We start from the raw sequence: 24,906 nt of genomic DNA on the forward strand, positions 1-24,906 counted from the left end.
GGTTATACAGAAGGTGTAGTAATATGTACATATAACTGAATAAGGGTTTGTATAGTGTGTTTTTTATATAAGTATGTTACAGTATGAAGTGGTATGACAGATATAGCTGTACAAAAGGAATGTCATTATATATATATATATATATATATATATATATATATATATATATATATATATATATATATATATATACAGAATAAACAGAATAAATATGGATGAACATACAGAAGTGTAATGATAGTTTTTGGGTGGTGCAAAGATGCATGATTTTAAAGTGGTGCAAAATAGTGCAAAACACAGAAGAAAAAGTGACAGTACAGTGATGATTGTTAACACCATATCAGCTGTTCATTGCAGAAACAGCCACGGGAAAGAAGCTATTTTTCAGTCTATTTGTTCTGGATCTGAGACAACGGTAGCGTCTGCCCGATCGGAGAAGTGTAAACAGTCCGTGGTTGGGGTGAAAGTGATCTTTGATAATGCCCCTTGCCTTTTGCAAACAGCGTTTTTTGAAAATGTTCTCCATGGTGGGTAGTTCAATGCCGATGATTTGTTGGGCAGTTTTCACCACCCTCTGATGGGCTTTACGGTCTGAAGCTGTGCTGCTGCTATACCACACTGAGATGCAGCTTGTGAGGATACTCTCAAGGGTACAGCAGTAAAAGTTGTCCAGTATCATGTAGCACAGACAAGACTTTTTAAGTCTCCTCAGAAAATATAGGCGCTGTTGTGCCTTTTTGATCAGGATGGAGGACTTCAGAGACCAGGTGAGGTCCTCAGAGATGTGTATTCCAAGGAACTTGAATCTAGGTACACGCTCAACAGCAGTTCCGTTGATGTGAATTGGAGGATGAGTGTGATTGCCAGCACGTTTGAAATCCACAATGACCTCCTTGGTCTTTTTGGAGTTGAGTTCCAGGATATTGTCCTAACACCATGCTACTAGGTGCTGGATCTCCTCCCTGTAAGCCGTCTCGTCGTTACCTTCAATCAGGCCTACCACTGTGGTGTCACTGTGGTGCGAACTTTTTAATGCTGTTTGAGGTATGGACAGGTATGCAGTCATGGGTGAAAAGGGAGTATAGTAGTGGAGACAATACACATCCCTGGGGGACCCCAGTACTCATGGTGATACTGGAGGAGGTGACAGTGTTCAGACGAACAGACTGTGATCTGTTTGTAAGGAAGTCCAGAGTCCAACTGCAGCAGTTGTGTGCTGCTGCCAAGTTGTTCCAGCTTCAGGGTTAGCATGGAAGGGCTAACTGTATTAAAAGCTGAGCTGAAATCAACAAACAGCAACCTGGCATAGGGTCCAGGCTGGGTGGCAGACAGGCTTTAAAGTGGGTGAGGACCAGTCTTTCGAAGCACTTAGCGATGACAGGTGTGAGTGCGACGGGACGAAAGTCAGCCATTTCTGTTGCAGTAGAGTGCTTTAGCACTGGCACAATGGTAGCAGGTGGGGACGATTGCCTGGGCCAAGGACAGATTAAAGATGTCCGTGAAGACCTCGGCCAGTTGCTCTGCGCATGCTCTGAGTACACGACCAGGGATGCCATCAGGGCCAGCTGCTTTCCTTGCATTCACCCTTCCCAGGGTGGCGCACACTTCAGAGGTGGAGAGTGTAAGTGGCTGCTCACCTGGTAACAGCTTTGTTTTGAGCAAGGGCTCCATGTTCCCCTTTTCAAAGCGAGCATAGAAGAGGTTGAGCTTGTTGGGGAATGAGGCAGAACTGGTTGCAGGTGTTGCATTGGATGGTTTGCGGTCAGTGATAGCCTGTATTCCTTGCCACATATGTCGGGTGTCAGCAGAGTTGAAGTGCTCCTGAATCTGCTGTTTGTAAGCATGTTTGGCTTTGCAGATTTTCCTCCTCAGATCGGCTCTTGCGACGCTGTAGGCCCCCCGGTCTCCAGACCTAAAGGTGGTATTGAGTGCTTTGAGCAGGAGACGGACTTCCTGGTTCATCCATGGCTTCTGATTGGGGAACACTTTGATGTTTTTTAGTCACCCAATCCACACAGCTACTGATGTGATCAAGGACAGCATTGGTGTAGGTGTCGTGGCCTGTGAAGCGATTTCACTTCAGTCTGTGTGTGAGAACTGCTGCTGGAGAGAAGTGTCAGCCCCATAGAGCCAAACTTTAACAGTCCTTATATTGGGTTTCACACGTCTGATGACTGGAGAGTATTTTCCCTGAAAATTGTGCGCCCCTCGAGCTCTAGCACGCTGTTTGGGATACCGATGTTAAGCCAAGTTTCCGAGAAGACCATGATATTGCAGTCCGTAATCAGTCTCTGTGTGAGGGTCCAGATCCTGAGCTCATCCAGTTTGTTCGTCAGGGACCGAACATTGGCTAGAAAAACACTTGGAAGCGATGTGGGTTTAGCTTTAACTTAGCCCGAAGTCCTCCACGTTTTCCCAGTCTCTGTTTATGGTCTCTGCGTCGGCACCGGCGCCGGACACGTCCGGTCAGAATAAAGGGCTCGCTGTGATTCCTTACGACCTCCGGGGGTATCTGATCAAATGTGAAAGTAAAGTCCGAAACAGAGTTTGTGCAGATGTGACCAATATCTAAAAGTGACTGTCTGTTGAATGATATGCTCGCATTACAAGATCGTGCAAGCACGCAGAAGAATAGTGCGTAAATAAGCACAAATACGGCAAATCTGGAGAGACGCTGACCCTCGCGATGTGTACGTGCCGCCGCCATAACGGATGAATTTATGACTTTTTCCTTCTTCCTCAGTGTGGCCCTAATACTCTGTCATATAAAATACACATTCCATATACAAAAACACAAAGTGTAACATTATGTTCATATATTGAATAAGGATAAAACAAAGCAGGTCATATTTAACCAAAATTGAAAGTATGCATACTAACTAAAATAATTCAACAAATATTGGTCCCTCAGCAGCCGACCACTGTCGTCATCAGGGAACATTGACGGATTGTCCCAGTCCATGGCTGGTGGCACTCTGGGGGCCCTCTCTTTCCTCAGGCAGGCCACATTGCCACATTAATGCCACATGCAGAAGCCACATTAATATCACAAGCCCTTACAGGGCTGACCCTTAATTTGTGAAGGCAGTGAAAGCATGCCTTCAGGAGCCCAAAGGTCATTTCAACTCTGACCCTGGTCATGGCATGGGCATGGTTGTGGCCCGGTCATGTTTAATCTACATCACACACACCACACAGACACACAGACACACACACAAACACACCACATGAAAAGAGACACTTTCTTTATCACACAAGAACATTCATTGGAGTCAGTGAGCAAGCGACCTTGGGTCCTTTGAAAGGCTCTATATAAATTAAAGTGATTATTATTATTAGATCACTTTTTTATTCAATGGCATTTTATTTTATTTACAGGCGATCTGCAATACTTGCAATACTATTTGCCACGCTTTTTCTCGTTGCTTTATCACTGTGGCAGTGTTGCCTTTTTTCTTAATTATGTCTTTTACCTCCTCGTATGCCTCCATGAGGATTTGTGCCTCTGACGGGGAAAAGTACGCCGCTGTAGTTGCCATGGTGAATCAGTGAATCTGTGATCGGTGGTGGGTCTGTTTGAGTGAGCCGTGAGCACGCACATATCCAGGATTGGTTTCACCTGGCTTGATGAATCCGTGTCTGCTCATCCTGTCTTGGTCATTGTGCAACCAATTAAGCCTGGACGCACTTGTTTTGGATTCATTGAGCTCAGCTCAGTCATTTATCCTGGATGTCATAATTCTACTTTTGTGCAACAGTCCCCTGAGTTTGTTTTTAAATAAAAATATCTCACAGCTGAGGTGAAGCTCAGAGCTCAGAATTGAGTAATTGAGGATTAATGAGTCCTGCTGAAAGACACAACAGTGGAACTCTGCAGTCATGGGATTTAAAATTTTCCAGAAATGCCCATACAGATGGAAACAGGACTCATAATGAGGAGGACAAACTTACTTTACACACTATCTAAGTGATGTTTCAGGAACATCCTCATCTTTGGGGTGTAACAGTAAACCTGCTTCATCACCATGCTATGTTGTGGATTATTGTCCAAAGGCGCAATAAACATATCTGCTGCCATCTAGTGGTCAGTGTGCAGAATGTTTAACACGCAGCTGCTTCTTTTTCTCCATCTTTTTTTTTACTATCCCTTATTTTTTGCCACCTCTTTTTCATTTAAACTACAATCAAACCCTTAATTTCTGCTTTGATCATCAGAACTTTGATCTTTACCTCTGAATGATTTAATGACTCATTAGCATGTTTATCACCTTCCTCATTCCCTTTTACTCTGACGTGAGCTAAAAATCACAAAAAATAATCTTTACTCCTAAGTACTTTATGCAGGATAGTTTCTGTAATATGTTGTTTAGAATATCTTGCCTGGTTGAAGATGCTCCACTAGCTAAACTTTAAAGAGCTGATTGTGAATCTGTACATATTACACATGGTTCAGGCTGCTTTTCCTCTGCACAGTGTAAATCTAGAGATGTTGCAGTTCTCTTGTGGACACATTTATAAGGTCTGTTGCTCTTTTTCCTATTTCTGTATTGTACTGCTGGATATTCTGCTGAAGCTCTTCTACCCGCTTTAATATCCTCTGATCCATCTGTGAATATCTGAGTTATGTTCCTGTATGTTTGATGTAAATCCTGTATAGTGATTAGTTGTTTTCCATCTTGATTTCCTCCTTATGAATAAACATATCGATTTCTGGCATTCCTGCTCATCTTCCTAATCATCATTAATTCCAATATCTTCATCATTTCTGTCACAGAATTCCCTCCGATATTTTTCTTTGCTGTACTGATGACCTGCCTCACTGATGCTTGAGCTCTTTTATAGTTAATTAAATCATTAAAATGAAATCTTCCTCCTACTTTCCTTAGAGCTTTATGTCTGATATGAACAGCCTCACTACACTCCTCATCCTACTATGGAACTACTTTTTGCCAATTGATTCTTCTGCTGCTTTCCGTATTGCCTCATGTTTATCTGTATTAAACTTCTACATCTTTCTTTTCCCCCAGTGACATCTTCAGTCCAAGTGTCTTTTTCTGTTGCCTATTGTCTGTGTGCAATAACAACACTTTCCCGTCTCAACATTTTTGCACTTTCGATCTTTCCTTTATCTCATCATTGATCACTTTAGTTAAGATTCTTCTAGCTGCCGTGTGCTCATCCTCCTTGTGCATCACTTACACGAGCTGCACACCTTTCACTTCCATCTTAACATACAGCTGTGAGAAGGAAGACAATACAACTGACAACAAATTTAAAATAAGAAGAAAATAAACTAAATTATATGTACAGGTACAAAACAACACTAACTCAACAACAGGGCAACATTTAGGTGTAAAAGTCTTTCACACACAGTAGGTTGTGTTTCCACCAGCAAGCAGCACAGAAAGACAGAGCAGTTTGAGTAAAGTTTATTATTTCTGAGGAAACATTGAACATTTTTATATTAACTATAATAAACCCATCCTAATAGTGCATACAGTTAAATAGTCTGTTTCTACATTCTGCATTCATTACTGTTCCAGTTTCTGCACACAAAATGTCCAGTGTAGCTCAGGGACAAATTAAATCTCACACCTCACTTATAGTTTTTATAAACACTTTTACTAACTTTTTATTTTGGATCACAAAACCTCACAGATGAGTTATAACGCAACATCCTGACTCCAGCATATAGAGGCTGAGTGAATGTGGTGTGGACTCTGTGGAGGAGCCTCATGGTGTCAGAGACGCTGTAGAAGGACAGAGTTCCTGCACTGTGATCCACATACACTCCTATTCTGGAGGATGATGGACCTTGGAGCTCAGTCTCAATGCTGTTGTGCCAGAAAGAGACAAAGGAAAAAAAACAACGCAGACTCCAGGACTGACCGTTGCGTCCAAACAAACACTCATAACCCCGTCCTTTCCTGCTGATCTCTTTATATGACACTGATATGTACACATCACTGCTACTCTCCACCTCCCAGTAACAGCGTCCACACACACTCTCCTTACACAACACCTGAGTATAGAAGTCAAATCTCTCTGGATGATCAGAGTATCGCTGTTGTGTCTCCCTCCGTGTCACCACTCTGTTCTTCTCAGACAGAATGAGTTGATGATGTGCTGTGTTTGGATCCAGAGTCAGATAACAGAAATCTACAGTAATAAAATGTCCACATGTTAGATGTTAATCACAGGATTTATAATAAGTGTGTGTGAGACACCTGTCTGTGTTTCTATCCAACTAATGCAGCTCTATCAACATGGATCATATTTAGATCAACAATACAGACAATTTAATATTGTTTGTGTGTGTGTGTGTGTGTGTGTGTGTGTGTGTGTGTGTGTGTGTGTGTGTGTGTGTGTGTGTGTGTGTGTGTGTGTGTGACACACTGTTTAAAGTACACTGACTGGTCTGACCTGTTTCACACGTCTTTACAAAACACACTTTGACTTTTAATAAAAATCCACCTTACACTGAATGACAGTCATATAATCAATCCGATCACCTCAATAGAAATTAGATTAGAAATAGAATCTTGTAAAAGTTGACATAAAAAAGAATTATAATATCCAGATCTCACCTGTTTTTTAGTTCTTTCTGCTTTAGCTGAAACTTTATCGTGACCTTTGTGTTCTTCCATCATACACAAGTAACAGATGAGGCTTTTGTCAGTACGACAGTAGATCTCCATCAGTTTGTCATGTTCAGAGCAGATCTTCTCTTGGAGCTCTGCACAGGTTTCAACTAACTTGTGCTTCTTAAAAGCAGGAGACTGATAGTGAGGTTTAAGATGATCTTCACAACAGGGGGCCTGACAAACCAGACAGGACTTGATGGCTTTGTGTTTTCTCCCTGTGCAGGAATCACACTCCACATCTCCAGGTTCACCGTAACAGTGAGCAGGAGAAGCAGCTTGGAGTTCAGTCTTCTTCCGTTTCTCCACCACTTCAGCCAGCATGTTGTTCCTGTATAAAACAGGCCTTGGAGTGAAAGTCTCTCTACACTGAGGACACCTGTAGACGCCCTTCACATCCTCCTGATCCCAGTGAGCATTAATACACACCTTACAGAAACTGTGACCACAGGGAGTAGTCACTGGATCATTCAGGAGATCCAGACACCCTGGACAGCTGAACTGATCGTGATCTACTGAAATACTGGCCTCTGCCATTTTCCTGCACTCACACAGAGAGAGAGAGAGAGAGAGAGAGAGAGAGAGAGAGAGAGAGAGAGAGAGAGAGAGAGAGAGAGAGAGAGATCTATAACACATCTGGTTCAGTGTGTTATTGTGTAACAGAGAGATGAGCTAAATGTAAATGTAAATGTAGAGAGAAGGTGCGGCTTGACGGTGAAAAGGAACTCAGACAAAGTGAAGTTACATAACAGGAGAGAGATTTTTTTAATATAATGTGATTTAAGTTCTTATTAATTTAAAAGATTTTTTCATGTATTTGAATAAGGTAAATCATCACATTATATTTATAATATTCGGACACTTTTTTTCTCAGTACATTACATCTCGTCACATTACATCACCTCAGTCTTGTTCATTAGGGATCAACTTTAGGGATAAATAGTAACTTAACTTAAAACTTTGTAATTATTATTATTATTATTATTATTATTATTATTATTATTATTATTATTATTATATGTTTCTATACTTTATTATTATTATACTTTTCTATACTGTATTATTATATGTTTCTATACTAAAAGTACTACACTTAACAATGAACATTGTCTCAAACCAGCTTTACAGAAGTATAGAAATATAGAATAAAGATGATAAAGTTTGAGTTGCTATTTCTCTCTAACATTTATCCCTAATGATCAAGGCTGGTGTGACGGTGGTAAGGAAAAAACTCCCTGAGAGGAACCAGGATCTAAAGGGAACCCATCCTCATTTGTGTGACACTGGACAGTAAATGATGTACATCAGTGGTGTAGTCTAGTTTTTTTGTAGTGAGTATACTGTGGACCCCCCCCCCCCCCATACGCACCCATCCTAGAGCGACACCCCATAGGCAGCACCACACTCACTAATGCATAAAATATGCATCTACATGTAATTGAGAGCATTATTAAACACTGCTTATGTGTTATCAACATTCCAATTTATTATAAGCAACAAAAGACAGTCAGCTGATAAAACCTGTGCTCCAGGTCCCATATTCATTTAACATTTAAGGGCTAAATGTAATCAGACAGCTGGCAGCACCCATTGACTTTCACAGTAGGAAAAAATATAGACTATGAAAGTCAGTGGGTGCTGCCAACTGTCTGATTACCAACATTTTTCAAAATATCATCTTTTGTGTTAAACAGAAGAAAGAAACTCATACAGTTTTCTAACAAATTGAGGGTGAGGAAATAACACAATTTTCATTTTTGGGTGAACTTTATACCTTTAAGAGCTACATTTAACCTTAAATGTTATATGAATATGGGACCTGGAGCACAGGTCTTATCAGCTGTCAATTTTCAATGTACATTTAAGAGTGAACAATAAACATTTGTACAGTTTTATCACCAACACTCTTTCATTGCAGAATATTATGAACTGAATGAACTGGTAGATTACAAAGCTTTCCAAATACATTTGTACTCGGGTTGTGGGTGAAATGTCACCCGAAGCTGCTGTAGCTTTAGGCGCAGGCTTCCGAAAACACACAAAGAGTGTAGTTTGAGTCTGCTTTCGTTTCATATCTTCTTTTACGTTAGTTAGTTAATTTCAAATTTGCGCCACGAAACACCGCCAAGCAACTAATTTTCCTTCTTGGTAGGTGACGTCAGATCAGGTCACAGGCCACGGAAGCCCCAATGGTCCAAAAATGTTAGTGATTCGCAATCGCAACCACGTCTGTGTTCGCAACACAGTGCGGGGTGAATTTAAGAATGAAAGTTCTGTCACAAAACGATATTGTTACGTATCCTCACGCTTTTTAAGTGTACGGAAATGCCTGGCATTTTCTAGTGGGTATACGGAAATCCTTGGCATTTCCTATTGGGTATACGGCGTATACCTGCGTATCACGTAGACTAAACCACTGATGTACATGTAAATAATGTCCTTTCTTTACAAGTTTATAGTCAAGTGGAATTGTACAACCAAGTCCTTCTGATAAACTAACAGTCAGCGTTATTTCTGAGGTTTTTATTGATGTTCTAAGATGGCGACGTGGCAGTAGCAGTCAGCGGCCAGTCCGGATCCAAAATCAGGTCAAGTCAAGAAGTCAAGAAGCTTTTATTGTTATTTTAACCATATATATATATATATATATCTGACACAGTACACAGTGAAATGAGACAACATTTCTCCAGGACTATGGAGCTACATAAAACAAGGACAGAGATAAGGGTTGTGGGGTAAAGAATGTGTGTGAGGATTGTGTGATGTGTGCGGTAATTAGTGTGTGTGAGTGGTGAGTGGGGTAAAGAATGTGTGTGAGGGGTGTGTGGTGTGTGGGGTAATTAGTGTGTGTAAGTGGGGTAAAGAATGTGTATGAGGCGTGTGTGGGGTAAAGTGTGTTTGTGAGGGGTGTGTGGGGTGAAGAGTGTGTGTGAGGGGTGTGTGGGGTGAAGATTGTGTGTGAGTGGTGTGTGTGGTGAAGAGTGTGTGTGAGGGGTGTGTGGGATAGAGTATGTGTGAGGGGTATGCAGGGTGAAGAGTGTGTGTGGGATGAAGAGTGTGTGTATGAGGGATGTGTGTGAGGTGAAGAGTGCGTGTGAGGGGTGTGTGGGGTTAAGAGTATGTGTGAGGGTTCGTCCACAATGCTGTTGTCTTTGAGGATGCAGCGTGTGGTGTAAATGTCTGTGATAGAGAGAACAGAGACTCCAATGATCTTCTCAGCTGTCCTCATTATCCACTGCAGGGTCTTGTGATCAGAGATGGTGCAGTTCCCAAACCAGACAGTGATACAACTGCTCAGGATGATCTCAATGGTCCCTCTGTAAAATGTAGTCGGGGGGGGGGGGGTGTCTTTCCTCAGCCTTCTTAAGAAGTAGATATGCTTCTGGTCTTTCTTGGTGATGGAGCTGGTGCTGAGTGACCAGGTGAAGAACAGCATCACCAACACCAACACACTGGGCATTGGGGCCAACTGCTGTTCACTCTGCTAACTCTGACTGTATAGCATTTCACTGCTAGAACCACATCATCAAGTTCACTGTTGACAATCATGGTGAGTCTCATCAGCAAGAATAATGACTCAGCATATAGAGAGGAGGTGCAATATCAAACTGCCTGGTGTAGAGCCAACTAGAGCCCTGCGTGGGACTGTTTTTATAAACCCGCACCCGGCCGCTCCCGCTAAATTTCTGACCAGGACCGCCCTCGCCCACAAGCTGCGTGTTCCACTCCCGCCTGCACCTGCAATGTTTGTGTCCACTCCCGCGGATTTTTTCTTGTGAGCTTGTGAAAATTTTAATTGTATACAAATGATCAGACTAATTATTTGTAGCGATTTTGGCTCGCGAAGCAAGGTAAATATTTATAAGTAATTGTAATGTGTTATAGTGACTCTAAATATTTTAACCTAAGTTTAAATTAACGGTAATGGAATTAACGTTACACTTATTTGGTCTGTTCGTCCGCCGAACAGGCCGTGTAACCTTTATTAATTCTATGAAGGAGGTATCTTCCCAGCCCAGGAAGGTTCACTCCCCTTTTACTTTACACCGTAATTTGAATTAAATTAACTTAATAGAGCATGTAGTTCAGACCAGATGTTGCAGGTACCTTAATTTGTGAGCGATACTCAGAGACAAATCACTTGTGGCACAAAAATATGACATTTAATGAATGAGACAAACACAACATAAAACTAACTACACAAACAAACAAAAGAAATAGGGAAAACGAAGATGAAAATAAAACAAAAGAAATTAAAATTGGGGAAAGGGAGGAAGAGACTGGAAAGAAGAAATTAGAGAAAGGAAGGAAAGGAATGGCAAGCTTAAACTTCAAAATTAATCACACCCTAACTGGGAAATCGTCACCGGAAACTTAAATTCTCCTTAAGACACAATACAAGGTTCATACTTAAAATATGCATCTGAATTGGTTGGTAAAGGAAACGGTTACTTGCATTGGCTTACTGCACAAGAGTCCGGATGCAACAGAGAAATCTCTGAAAAGTCAGTTAGGGTGGGGTCGGACGTTCTTCCAAGTTCTCCTGAAGATCAGAATAGTTGTCGTTCTTGGAAGTAAAGCTTGCCGGAACTTCTTTGAAGGAAGATGGAGTCGTCTCCAAGCTGTTCCGAAAGTCTGACCATGGATTAGGGGTGTTTGTGACAATTTAAAGGTCGCGAACTCCACCCATCTTTGGGGAGATGACCAATACTACGGCCAAGATTTTGGAGGGAAAAACTCCCTTTGTTTCAGGTGTCTGTGGGCGTGGTTTAGCTATCAAACTTTTAGATGACTTTAAAGTTTTATCCAAGGTGTATTAAGACGGTATGGCGCCTTTCGTTCTCATATAAAATACACCATTGTTTGAAAAACGAGTAACCGATAATTTTGTGGTCATTTGGATACTAGGGTAGGGTAATGAAGGTGAAGGGTACATGAAGGGTAATGACGGTATAAAGGCAGCGGTACATTACATACACAGATCAGTAATCGAAGGGTAACTGATGTTAATACGATATTGTGTTCTTATAAAAGGCAAAGAAACAAAAATGAAACACAAAACAAAATGCACTTTCAATAGGGAAGTAAAAAGAAAACGATAGCTTTGTATACATTCTGACATCAGACCTTAAAGCGGCATACAGCATTAGAACAGGTATACATTAACATGCCATGATCAGTAATTAGCGTATAACTGATGTTAAATACAATGTTGTTTTCTGACAAATGAATAAAATACACCCTTGTCAGGAAAGTAAGGAGCAAATAATTTTAAGTCAGGCAAGTCTTAAAGAAGAAACACATTACAAAAAGGGTTATAAGAATGAGAACCTTAGAATACCTTATCTTCGGGTTTTATTAGTAAAAGGAATGTCTCATTGTATGTGTGTGTGTGTGTGTGTGTGTGTGTGTGTGTGTGTGTGTGTGTGTGTGTGTGTGTGTGTGTGTGTGTTTTGGTTCAATCAGAGAAGCCGCATGGGGTTATCTGGTCTTTGTGTAGGCTCCAGTCATTCTGGAGCCAGTTGTGTGTGTGTGTTAAACTGGGTTGCTCATAGGTTGATTGAAGAGTAGATGTTGAAATTTAGGGTGCCTGGGACCTGAGATCTAAATGACCTGTACCAGACGCTACATATTAGTTCAGGCTAAATTAATACTAAACCAAAGCAACACACCTGACAGAAACATTTGTTTTTCATTATAAAACATTAAACATTCATTATAAAACATTATAAAACTGTTTTAACAAAACCACAACTAGGGGCACCTCATTTTATAAACGTACTGCACTTAGAGCTTAGAAAATATGCTATATAATTTAAACAAATTAAATACAAACGAAGTAAATATAATAAATTAAATGCCTCAACAAAATCTCACATTAGACTATTTCACATTCACAGTTAGCTTAACAGGCTGTATTGCAAAAGAAAATAAATAATACTACCAAAAAAAGAAAATACTAAAATATATGTAGCCTAAGCCTTCCTTACAAACAAAAGCATTTGATAACTGAGTCTTCGGCCTTGCATTGCTTACCTCATTACTATGAAGAAAAAGTATATTACTGACTGATTACGGTCTTCAGACTTGTGCGTCTTTCTTCCAAGATCCGCCCACACACTGAATGCTCTCGCTGACGGGGCACTCGAAGCGGGAATACTCAAAATAAACCGTGTACATTTTGAGAGGACAGGAAAGCACTCTTTGTTAAATTTCCACCACTGAAGCACATTCTCTGGATCTGGTTTGTCTGGGAGTCGGGTGCCAAGATATTCTGCTATTTCAGCATCGATCAGCTTTGGTGCTGAAATGCACCAAATTCCCAGTCTGCAAATTGGTCAGAGCAGCTTTGCTTTTTGGCTGGTGGTGGTTCATCCTGTGCTGTGGCCTGGACCTGGTCAAACTTCATCTTTTGGATCATGTCTTTTGCACCTTTGAATTAAATTGTAAAAAAGAAATTTCTTTGTATTAAAATGAGTTTTGTTTGTCCTATACTCTTATTAATTTACCTTTTAAAGATTTTTATTCATTTTCATTCATTTCTTTATATTTCTTGACTTTACTAAACTTGTTCTAATGCACTGCAGGTACTTCATTTCTAATTTTAAACGCATGTTTTCTTAGAACGTTTTATGCAGATTATCCGTCTAGTCAATTCAAGTTTATTTTATAGTGCTTTTAACAAATGTTTAGATACATTAATTACTGAAAGATACATTAATATACAAGGTCTATTCTTTTCACAGATACATTTAGACTATAACTTCGCTTTATATCTCTACAAACAAATTAAGTAACAATTGTCAAAACAATATAGCCAATTTAAACTCTTCTTTCATATTACAAACCTTTAATAACGTCATCTCTTGCATCTGGGCACAACATCCGTAGCAATCGCATTTTGGGAGTCAGGAACGTCGCAATTCTGTAGATCATGTGGAGGGGATTTGCTGATGTGTCGCTAGTGCTCATCAGTTCTTCCAGACATGAATAACACACCCAGGCAACTTCGGCGAGCACAGGCTTGAGGGATGCTGCTTGGCAGTGTTCGATTAGTCTGACCGACCATGGGGGCACAACAATGTGGAGATTTCATCATGCTGCTGCAGTATAGAATCTAGCATATCATAATTTGAATTCCACCTGGTCTCGATGGATTGTTTGAGGTATGTTCTCAAGCTGTTCTGCAGTCCTGAATGTTTGAAATATTTCACCAGTTTTTTTACACTGGTGAACAATTCAGACAGCTCAGGTGTCAAAATCATTGCTTGTGTAATGAATGGTTCTGGATATGAATGAAGTTTTATGGTAATCCTCTGTCCATGTATCCGTTGTTATGGCACACCCATACGTCTCAATGATGGACTTTATCTCCGTTGCCACTGACGACTGCAGAGCCTGTGCTTTTTCCTCGATATGTCGAGACACAGTGGTTGGATGTATCAGCGCATCTCTCACATCAAATGTACCAAATTTAGAGGCTACGTTAACAAAGTGCTGAACTATGTCAACAAAGCCATTCCCGGCAACAATGTCATACGGTCTAATATCTTTACAGCAAAGTGCGACACATTTTTCCATAGTATCTTGCTTAACATTAGCAGGAAGTGCTTTATCTCAGTGCCACTGAGAACTGTGCAGGTATGTCTCCTCAGGCCAGAAGTGCCAGATCTATGTCCGTTGTAATGAACACTTTTGCACATTTATTGCAACTTATGAAGTTTAACTCTTTCCCATTTTTTTCAGTGACAATTGAGAATTGTGTCCAGATGTCTGACTTGCCTTGCTTTGCTTTTGTCAAGTAAACAGCCGCTTTAATCTTCTTCTCAACGTCATGTGTTGACTCCATTCTTATAAGGCTACACGCCAAATCCCACCGGGTCCCACAGATCTCCCGCTAAACTTTCTGACCACCCACTCCCGCCGGGGGCAAAGGTGAAACCGTCCGCTCCCGTGAGATTTGCGTTGGGTCCCACGGGTCCCGTGGGAGCCCAATCCCACTGCAGCCCTCTAGAGCCAACAACCTGTCTCTGAATATTAACAAAACTAAAGAGATGGTTGTTGACTTCAAGAGAGCACAAAGTGACTACTCTCCACTGAACATCAACATGGCTGCTTGTTTTTTCTTGAGGGATCTGGCAACACAAGTGGGACCGTTATAAAAAGTTATAATAGTTATAATAGTAATAATGTTTAACTTTATAATAATTGAGTTAGAGGTTCATTAACTAATTATTAACTGAATTAAAATAACAAACTTGTGCCATCACCGCTCCTACCGGAAGTGAGAAAGAAAGGAAGAAAGAAATTGTTTACTTCCTTCATGTTTTTCTCTTTATCCAATCTATCACATTTACAGGAAGGTTTGTGTTGTGAAGATTTCACAAAAGAAAAGATTTTCCTTATCCTTCATCTCTCTCATTACAGAGCATTAGGATGAACTAGAGGAAAAACAAAGTTATACATGAGGATGTTAGATATGTCATTTATTTCTCTTGATTTATTACAAACTGGACCAAAGTTGAGTGAATATTTTACAGCTGCAGGAGTAAAGCAGGTGAACAGATGAGAGTTTACTGAACCAGGATTCAGGACAAAATGTGGATGTGAGAAAATCTCCGGTTGCGGTTGGTATCATGAGCATGGCTGCTGTAAGACCTTGAAAGGTCTTTTATATCAGATGTAAATGATGAGCTGATCATCAGTTAGGTAGTGATTGGATTGAAAATCAACATGAAATGCTGCACAGATTGGACTTTACAATCCTTCATACAAATAAGAAACAAAGGACAAACAGAAAATCTTCTAAAGATAAGAACATGCCTTATTGTCATTGTTGTTATTGTCACTTTAATCTGTTGCTAATTCTCTGTGATTTATTAAAGTCTTTAATAATGTGTAATCTTGTCCAGTTCATCAACACCACTAAAGTCTATCTGTCTCTCAGTAAAACAGAACAGTGGTCTGATGTCCATGTTCAGTGGTTTAGTGGTTATATGCTCGTTCAGTAACAAAACATACACACGTGACTCTGGATGTCATTGTATCAGATGACCACTAAATGTCCTCATAACCTCATATATGCATAACATACAACGTTACATCCCCATTCCTAAGTATATTCCTTTATACAGATGCATAGAATTTCTGCACAAACTTTTAAGCACAACATTTGAGTTTCATCAACCAAATTTTTCAGCATAACTACAAAATTATTCAACACATTTTCACAAAATTAATATTAATACTCAGAATTTCTTACATTTCAACTTTATATCGTTGTATTTTTCAGGTATTTTTACAATTCTTCCAGACCTTGTATGGTAAGCTTGCTCTTTCTCTACGCTTTCATTTGTAATGTCTTTACTGTCAAGTGCATTGTTTTGTGGTGCATCACCTGACTACTGACTATCAGTATCCATGTCAATGCTTTTCTCAAATGTTGAAGAGACTGTTTCTCTTGTTTTTCTTAAATGTCTGCGATTTTGTCTGAACAGCATTCTATCAGGAGTCTTTACTATAAAAAAATGCGGCTGCCTATGCTTTTTTTTAGAACAACAGCTGACTTCCATGAATCTCCATTTTGCATCCTTATTCCTTCTCTAGGCTGCAGATCAGGTAAGTATTTAGCCATCCTGTCATAATACTGCTTCTGTTTCTTCTATCTCTGCTTAAGTTGCCCATGCACTTGTGACATTGTCTCTGTGGTAAGCAATGCAGATGATGTAGGCAGCTTCGTCCTGAGACATCTCCCCATCAGTAATTGTGCAGGTGATAATCCTATCCCTTCCATTGGTGTGTTGCGGTATTCCAGTAGTGCTATATACGGATCACATTGACTACTCTGTGATTTCTTTAAGAGATTTTTCACTTTTTGCACTGCTCTCTCGGCTTGTCCATTAGATTGTGCATAACCAGGACTTGAAGTCACATGCCAGAATCCTCATTCCACTGGAAAACTTGAAAATCCAGCTCTTGCATACTGAGGTCCATTGTCAGATATTACTATATTCACAATGTCTTGCAAAGATGGACTTCATTTCCCTGATGACTCCACAGCTTGTCGTGTCCATGAGTAGTTTTACCTCAATGTACTTTGAAAAGTCATCCACACATAATCAATCTCATAAAGTGGCAATAATGCATATGCATCCGTTATGTGGATCATGATCTTATCCAACATGAAGACTTTATATGTCTATATGAGGTCTCTTCAACAACAGGGAGGGTTTGGCTCAGGTGGCAACAGATATTCTCCTGCAGTTGAACTTGCCACTTCAAGGGCAGTCTTACAATGGAGCTGCAAACATGTCTGGCCAAAGCAAAGGAGTTCAGGCAGAGCTAAGAGATAAGCAACCTCTTGCTTTGTATGTCCACTCTGGTCCTCATTGTGTCAATCTTTTGACAGACAGCCTGTGGCTCCTCCCCATTGTGTCTGATGCACTAAATGTGGTCCACAAACTTGGCATCCTTTAGCACTAGTCTGGAAAATACAAGACCATTTTTAAAGAGATTGCCCAGTCTGAAACAGGAAGTTTCAGAACCCTAAAGCCATTCTTCCCTACCCGATAGCTTCAGAGGATGGGGCCCGTCCAGGCAGTCATAAAACAATATGAAGAGGTATTGCTTAGTGTGGAAGAAATTGCTACATCTGGCTCCTCTGACACCCGTACAACCACAAGAGGACTTCTGGAGCGGTTTCAGAAGGGTCAGAATTGCCTTTGTCTTCTTCTTGCCTCTGAAGCCTCAACCGATCCCTTCAGAACAAGAATGGAAGTGTCTCAGGGATGCTTGCAGCAGTTGTCTGTGTAAAAGAAATAATTAAAGAAAAAAGGTCTGATGAAAGGTTCCAACAGATTTATGCAATGGCCTGTGAAATTATCTCTGAACTGGACATCAAGACCATCAAGATGCCGCATATCCGGAGATCTCCTCAATGCTACACAGGATATGAATACTTTAAAGTATTAGATGCTGTTGATGTTCAGTTGACTAAGCGCTTTGACCAGAGCAGCTTCGATACTCTTAACAAATTGGAAAGGGTGCTAGTCGAAGGATGCAGAAGAGAACTCAGAACTATGCTGCCAGAAGTCTGTGCTCTCTTTACTCAAGTAGAATCTTTGGTTTGTTACGACCGTCTAGGGGTCAGTCGCAACAGAATGGGTAAAAGAATGTCTATATACAGAGATGTTATAATTTACAATCTTTTATTGAAGAGTTGACAAGGGGTTTTTAGGCTTCAGGGGAGGACAAGGCCAAAATAATAAACAGAACAAACTTCACCAAACACCTCTTACTAACTAAAAGAAATGATAGAAAATAAAATACATGCTTCTTCCCTAACTCCCTATTCACAAAAACAATATAATAAAAGTTTCCAAATTAACTGGCGTCGCTCCCCCTAAATACCTTGTCACTATGTTATAGGTAAAAGGTGTATAACTAAATCTAGTGGCTAACAAGTCAAAACAGAGTCCGTAATCATAGTCGTATATCAGGCATGGGTCAAGCACAAACAAATCAAATGAAATAATAAACATAAATCAAAACAAAACAAAACTCACAGGCTCAACACACTAGGAACAGAAACTTCCTATCTAAGACGAGACAATCACAAATTACTGAAATGGGTAAACATTCAAGGAATATAACATACAAATACACAAAGCAACACAAACAAAGCAAACACAATTCAACCAAGAGCAAAAGAGCAAAGCAGCAAAAGCAAAAGCAGGCCCAAACAAAAGCATCTCCCCTAATCAGGGATCCAGGCAGTCGTTTTACTGTATGTGGAACAGGTGGAGATCACAACCAATGGGAGCCTTTCTCCTATTTACTCTGGAACCACCTTCCTGAAACACATGTACAAAACAGGTACAAAAAAACAGGTACAAAAAAAAAACAACAGAAGGCAGCACAGAAATAAAACACTAGACTGAAGGTCATAACAGGTTAGTCTTCTTCTTGTAGTGCCATGCTCCTCAGCTGTAGGCGAACAGAGTTTCAGTGCCTTAAGAAGGCTTAAGACATGGCTCCGCTCCACCATGAGTCAACATCGACTGAACAGTGTCTGCCACATTCACCAAGACAAACTTGGTGAAGGAGGGTTTTTACAAACATTTAAGCAATGAAAAGTGTATAAGAGAGCTTATGATTAAACATTGGAACTACAATGGGTCCTCAAGCTGTCAGTCAAACCTCATAACCTGCCTCTATGGGAATAAAGTGCTGCATGCAGTTTGGAGTTCTCTGCTTGGTTGCAATGCAAATGTAGGCTAAGTAAAGAACCGATGTTTGAGTTAGTAATGTTACAGTGTTTTTTTTTTACTCACTAAACACTGTCTATAAAGGCTAATGGTTTTTTTTTTTTTAAGAGTCTTTGTCAGATATTTGCTGTGTAGTAGTACTAGCCAATACTGCTTTAAGTTCTGTGTTCACCTTTTAAATCATGACATATTGTCCACATATTGTCCAGCAACAGAACCTGAGTGATTACAATAAACTTTATATCCTGTAAGTTGCTGAAAAAGTAATGTGATGCACTTATTGCCTCAGATGCAGCTGTTTTCATAAAATGTTAATATAATGACGCACTTGTCTGACCATATATAAAGCCATGATACCAATTTTGATTACATAATTATTTAAAAAATATGAGGTTTCTGCCCGACAGCAATATGTAGCCTAAATTTTTTGTTTTATCAGCAGCAACAGCATGTAACTAACTTATTCCTACCTGACTTAAGTTCAAATTTCACTTTAAATGTCATTTTAATGTAGGCTTATGTCCACGTTTAATATGCTGTCTGAAGCAATGAAGCCTGTTTGTGCAATTAATTTTAAAGCTTAGTGGTTTGCGGTCTGCTGTGGGATGTTTTATTAATCAGTACTGTGCCATGACAAAAACATTTGAGAAACAGTAACACTGATCTATTTCAGTGAAATTTGTCTGGAAGGAGGACACACCCACATTTTATTTGCTTCCGAAGCCCATGCTTATGCCACATACAATCCTATCAGGAATTAATGAATGGTGCAGATCACCAAACTCACAGTCTTTTGCTTAGCTTTTCAGATCAGTGACGTACATGTCGAGTGTTTCTGCAGCCTCTTGCGATCTCGTGAAAAACACGTGTCTGATGTACGGTAGGTTTTTCTGAGGCTCACAGTAATTTTTAAAGTTGTCTTTTAGTACTTGTATTTTATTTCTCTCCGCTTCTGAGAACTCAAATGTGTTCCATACTTTTATGGCCTTTTCCCCCGCCACGTGGGCCACGTACAAAAATGTAGCACACTGCACCGTCTCAGACTTCTCTGCTAGCTAGAGACAAAAAGTTCCAACCTCTGTATCCAGTTCTTACAATTTTCTGAAAGATTTCCTTGCAGATTCAATGGTGGTGGTGGCTGTAACTGTTCCGTCCTCTTTTTCTGCGTTTATATCAATTTTATTCTGACACCATGTTCTGTTCTTTAGACAGACAAACGAACAAGAGCTGCTGCTCCTTCACATTACTTTATTTTACTGACTTCAGTAACAAAACATAGACGTGAATCTGGACATCATTGTATTGGATAACCACTAGATGTCCTTATAACCTCATATATGTAGAACATATTCAATATGTTACACACAGTAACAACATAAACATTCATACACAATAACAATATAAACATTCATACAAAATAACATCATAAACATTCATACACAATAATATCATGAACATCCATGCACAATAACAACATAAACATTAATACACAATAACATCATAAACATTCATAAATAATAACATCATGAACATTCATACACAATAACATCATGAACATTCATACACAATAACAACATAAACATTCATACACAATAACATCATGAACATTCATACACAATAACATAATGAACACTCACACACAAGTGTCAGACAATTCACACCAGAAATATTTTACGATGTTATGTAACATATTACGATGTTCTAACTTTTATAAATCACAGCCCACAAAAAAATCACCCGTTCAATCACAAAAACGACTCTTCAGTTTGGTGAATCGGTTCCAAACATTCAAAAAATGTTTTGAGCCGGATCAAACAATCGACAAATTGCTGCTTGCACACATTTTTTCCGGAAGCCTTCATAACATATTACAATGTTATACCTTTTTTAAAATCACAACCCCCCCCCCCCCCCCAACCACCACCACCACCACCACCACCACCAATAAATAAATAATAAAATAAATTCACACCTAAACAACTCCAAAGTTTCCAAAACTTTCAAGAGCCGATTTCATAAACGGATACAAAGAATCGATTCATTCCCAAACGACACATCAAAACTATTTACCTCAGCGAAATCTCTAAGTCAGTGTTGTATTTTGAAACTGCATTAGAACATGAACTGAAATTTAAGTACAAATAAAATAAGTTCACAAAATGGAAAATATCATTGTTTCATGGTGTTTTTTCTCTCACAGGAGCGCGTGCTCGCGTCACTCGAACAAAGTCACGTGACCCCTGCTCTGTACTGCGACTGCGCAGAAGACTGAACTGAGAGAAAATACAGTTTATTAACAGTTTATTCTTCCACTTCTGAAGTCTGTCACCATATTATAAAGGATTGAGAAAGGAGTCTGAATAATTCCAGAGTGCACTGTATGTTAAGTGGACTGTTAAGCAGAACATTGTTAAAGATATAAGATAATAAAGGTCTTTTACACACAGTAGGTTGTGTTTCCATCAGCAAGCAGCACAGAAAGACAGAGCAGTTTGAGTAAAGTTTATTATTTCTAAGGAGACATTGAACATTTTTATATCAACTATAATAAACCCATCCTAATAGTGCATACAGTTAAATAGTCTGTTTCTACATTCTGCATTAATTACAGTTCCAGTTTCTGCATACAAAATGTTCAGTGTAGCTCAGGGACAAATTAAATCTCACACCTCACTTATAGTTTTTTTTTCTAACATTTTATTTTGGATCACAAAACCTCACAGGTGAGTTGTTACTACACATCCAGACTCCAGCATATAGAGGCTGAGTGAATGTGGTGTGGACTCTGTGGAGGAGCCTCATGGTGTCAGAGACGCTGTAGAAGGACAGAGATCCTGCACTGTGATCCACATACACTCCTATTCTGGAAGATGATGGACCTCGGAGCTTAGTCTCAATTTTGTTGTGATAGAAATAGACAGAGGAAGAAGAACACCCCAGACTCCAGGACCGACTGTTGTGTCCAAACAAACACTCATAACCGTCTCCTTTCCTGCTGATCTCTACATATGACACTGATATGTACACATCACCTCTCCACTCCACCTCCCAGTAACAGCGTCCACACACACTCTCCTTACACAACACCTGAGGCCTGGGGTCAAATCTCTCTGGATGAAAAGGGTATCGCTGTTGTGTCTCACTCCGTGTCACCACTCTGTTCTTCTCAGACAGAATGAGTTGAGGCTGTGCTGTGTTTGGATCCAGAGTCAGATAACAGAAATCTACAGTAATAAAATGTTCACATGTTAGATGTTAATCACAGGATTTATAATAAGTGTGTGTGAGACACCTGTCTGTGTTTCTATCCTCCTAATGCAGCTCTACAAACATGGATCAGATTTAGATACAGACATTTTAACACAGTGTGTGAGTGTGTGTCTGTCTGTGTGTGTTTGTGTGTGAATGTGTGTGTGTGTCTGTGTGTGGGTGGCTGTGTATCTGTGCGCATGTCTGTGTGTGTGTGTGTGTGTGTGTGTGTGTGTGTGTGTGTGTGTGTGTGTGTGTGTGTGTGTGTGTGTGTGTGAGTGTATGTGTGTGTCTTTGTGTGTCTTTGTGTGTTTGTCTTTGTGTATGTGTGTGTGTGTGTGTCTGTGTGTGTGTAAAACCTACACTGCAGAAAATCTTCTCTGTTCTTTGGTTCTGAAGGTAAAATCATCTGAACTGCTGCAGCTTTGGAGACAGAGAGACAAAATGGAGACACAGAGACAAAATGGAGACACAGAGACAAAATGGAGACACAGAGACAAAATGGAGACAGAAAAATGAGGTGGAAACAGTTTAAAGTGTGAATGTGAAAAATTTGCTTCCTCACGTTTATTTCAGACGTCAACAACGTCACCATCTCAATTTATTCATCAGCTACGATTTTCTCCACGAATGTAAGATTTATACTTTGTTTGTCTGCTAAATTGATCTTGATGTCATTTACAAGACTGATGCTAATACTGTGTGATTTTCTGCAGTCTTGTTCCTGCTTACTTCTTATTTCTGTAAGATGAATTTTATGGCTCTTTTTATTGTGATACAGAAACAATGTTTGTTTGTTCACCTTGTGGTCTGATTTTGTTGAATTCCTCCTCACTGATTTGTTCGACTCGTTTTTTCAGATCTGAGAGAGAGTTCCTCACTCCATCAAATGAGAGATGTTGATTGACAGTGAAGCTGGGTGAGTCGTCACATCCAGGAGAAACACAGAGAGACGGGAAACTCTACAGAGAGGAAACACATCATAGAGAAGGAGAAAAGTGGACGAGAGGAACGAATGAATCTCAGACTGAATCAGAACAAAGACACACTTGTGATCTCAGACAGGAACATTTCTTGTTGCTGTAATGAGCTTTTAGGAGGAAACTTTGTGAGGAACAGCACCCTCTGTAGATCAGACAGTGAGTGTTACCTGGAGGAAGTGGATGTCATCGTGTGTGTGTGAAAGCTGCTCCAGCTCAGTGACTCTCCTCTTAAGATCAGCAATCTCCTGCTCCAGTTGATTCAGGAGTCGTTCAGCTCGACTCACTTCATCTTTCTCCTGAGCTCTGATCAGCTCTGTCACCTCCGAGCGCTTTTTCTCCATGGAGCTGATCATCTCAGTAAAGATCCTCTCACTGTCATCTACTGCTGCCTGTGAACGTATCTGTAAGGACACACACACAGACACACACAGACACACACAGACACAAACAAAAAAACACAGACACAGACACACACACACACACACACAAACAAACACACACAGACAGATGGTCACACACACACCCACACACACACACACACATGCAAAGGCACACGCACACACACACACACACACACACACACACACACACACACACACACACACACACACACACACACACACACACAGATCCATTTAAAGATCAACTCTTTCTCTCACAGTGACTCTATAATGTGTGTGTTTATGTGAATCTCTCAGTTTCCTCCTCACCTTAATAATGTCCACAGTCTGTTTCAGCTCCTGCACCTTCTTCTGCTTCTCCTGGATCCTCTGCTGGGATTTTATCTGATCCTTCTTTAACTCATTCTGAGGCAGATTAATTTAACATGAGTTAAAAACATCTTTGTAAACTTTAGGTATAAAATGCTGAAAGAATGTTGTTAAACTGCTGGCTGTATAAAGTACACTGACTGGTCTGACCTGTTTCACACTTCATACCAGAAGAACCTTTGACTTTTAATAATAATTCACTTCACACTGAATGACAGTCTTATAACCAGTCACAGCAACTCATATTAATGAGATTAGAAATAGAATATTGTAGAAATTGACTTAAAAAAGAATAATAATATCCAGTTCTCACCTGTTTTTCAGTTCTTTCTGCTTTAGCTGGAATTGTATCATGACCTTTGTGTTCTTCCATCGTACACAAGTAACAGATGAAGCTTTGGTCAGTACGACAGTAGATCTCCATCAGTTTGTCATGTTCAGAGCAGATCTTCTCTTGGAGCTCTGCACAGGCTTCAACTAACTTGTGCTTCTTAAAGGCAGGAGACTGATAGTGAGGTTTAAGATGATCTTCACAATAGGAGGCCTGACAAACCAGACAGGACTTGACGGCTTTGTGTTTTCTCCCTGTGCAGGAATCACACTCCACATCTCCAGGTCCAGCGTAACAGTGAGCAGGAGAAGCAGCTTGGAGTTCAATCTTCTTCAGTTTCTCCACCACTTCAGCCAGCATGTTGTTCCTGCGTAGAACAGGCCTTGGAAAGAAAGTCTCTCTACACTGAGGACAGCTGTAGACGCGCTTCACATACTCCTGATCCCAGTGAGTATTAATACACAACTTACAGAAACTGTGGCCACAGGAAGTAGTCACTGGGTCATTCAGGAGATACAGACACACTGGGCAGCTGAACTGATCCTGATCATTGGTTTCTGCCATTTTCTCGAACTGATAGACAGAGAGAGAAAGAGAGAGAGAGAGAGTGAGAGAGAGAGAGAAAGAATTTTGTTTTCTCTAAAATAAACTTCCTGGTTCAGTGTG

At 40.1% G+C, this 24,906-nt stretch overlaps 1 protein-coding gene across 1 annotated transcript; it reads right to left on the reverse strand.

Moving 5' to 3' along the window:
• Positions 1-5,414: 5,414 nt before the first annotated feature.
• On the reverse strand, positions 5,415-24,854 carry LOC113647929 (tripartite motif-containing protein 16-like). Its single transcript, XM_047820573.1, has 6 exons — positions 24,223-24,854; positions 23,850-23,945; positions 23,307-23,540; positions 22,959-23,118; positions 22,520-22,579; positions 5,415-6,159 (listed from the first exon to the last, which is right to left on the reverse strand). The coding sequence occupies exons 1-6, from the start codon at positions 24,802-24,804 to the stop codon at positions 5,633-5,635; spliced, it is 1,659 nt and encodes a 552-aa protein (XP_047676529.1). The 5' UTR covers positions 24,805-24,854; the 3' UTR covers positions 5,415-5,632.
• Between the last annotated feature and the right edge of the window lie 52 nt (positions 24,855-24,906).

Source organism: Tachysurus fulvidraco, chromosome 11 (genome assembly GCF_022655615.1).
Source record: "Tachysurus fulvidraco isolate hzauxx_2018 chromosome 11, HZAU_PFXX_2.0, whole genome shotgun sequence".
In the NCBI taxonomy this organism is placed as follows: Eukaryota; Metazoa; Chordata; class Actinopteri; order Siluriformes; family Bagridae; genus Tachysurus; species Tachysurus fulvidraco.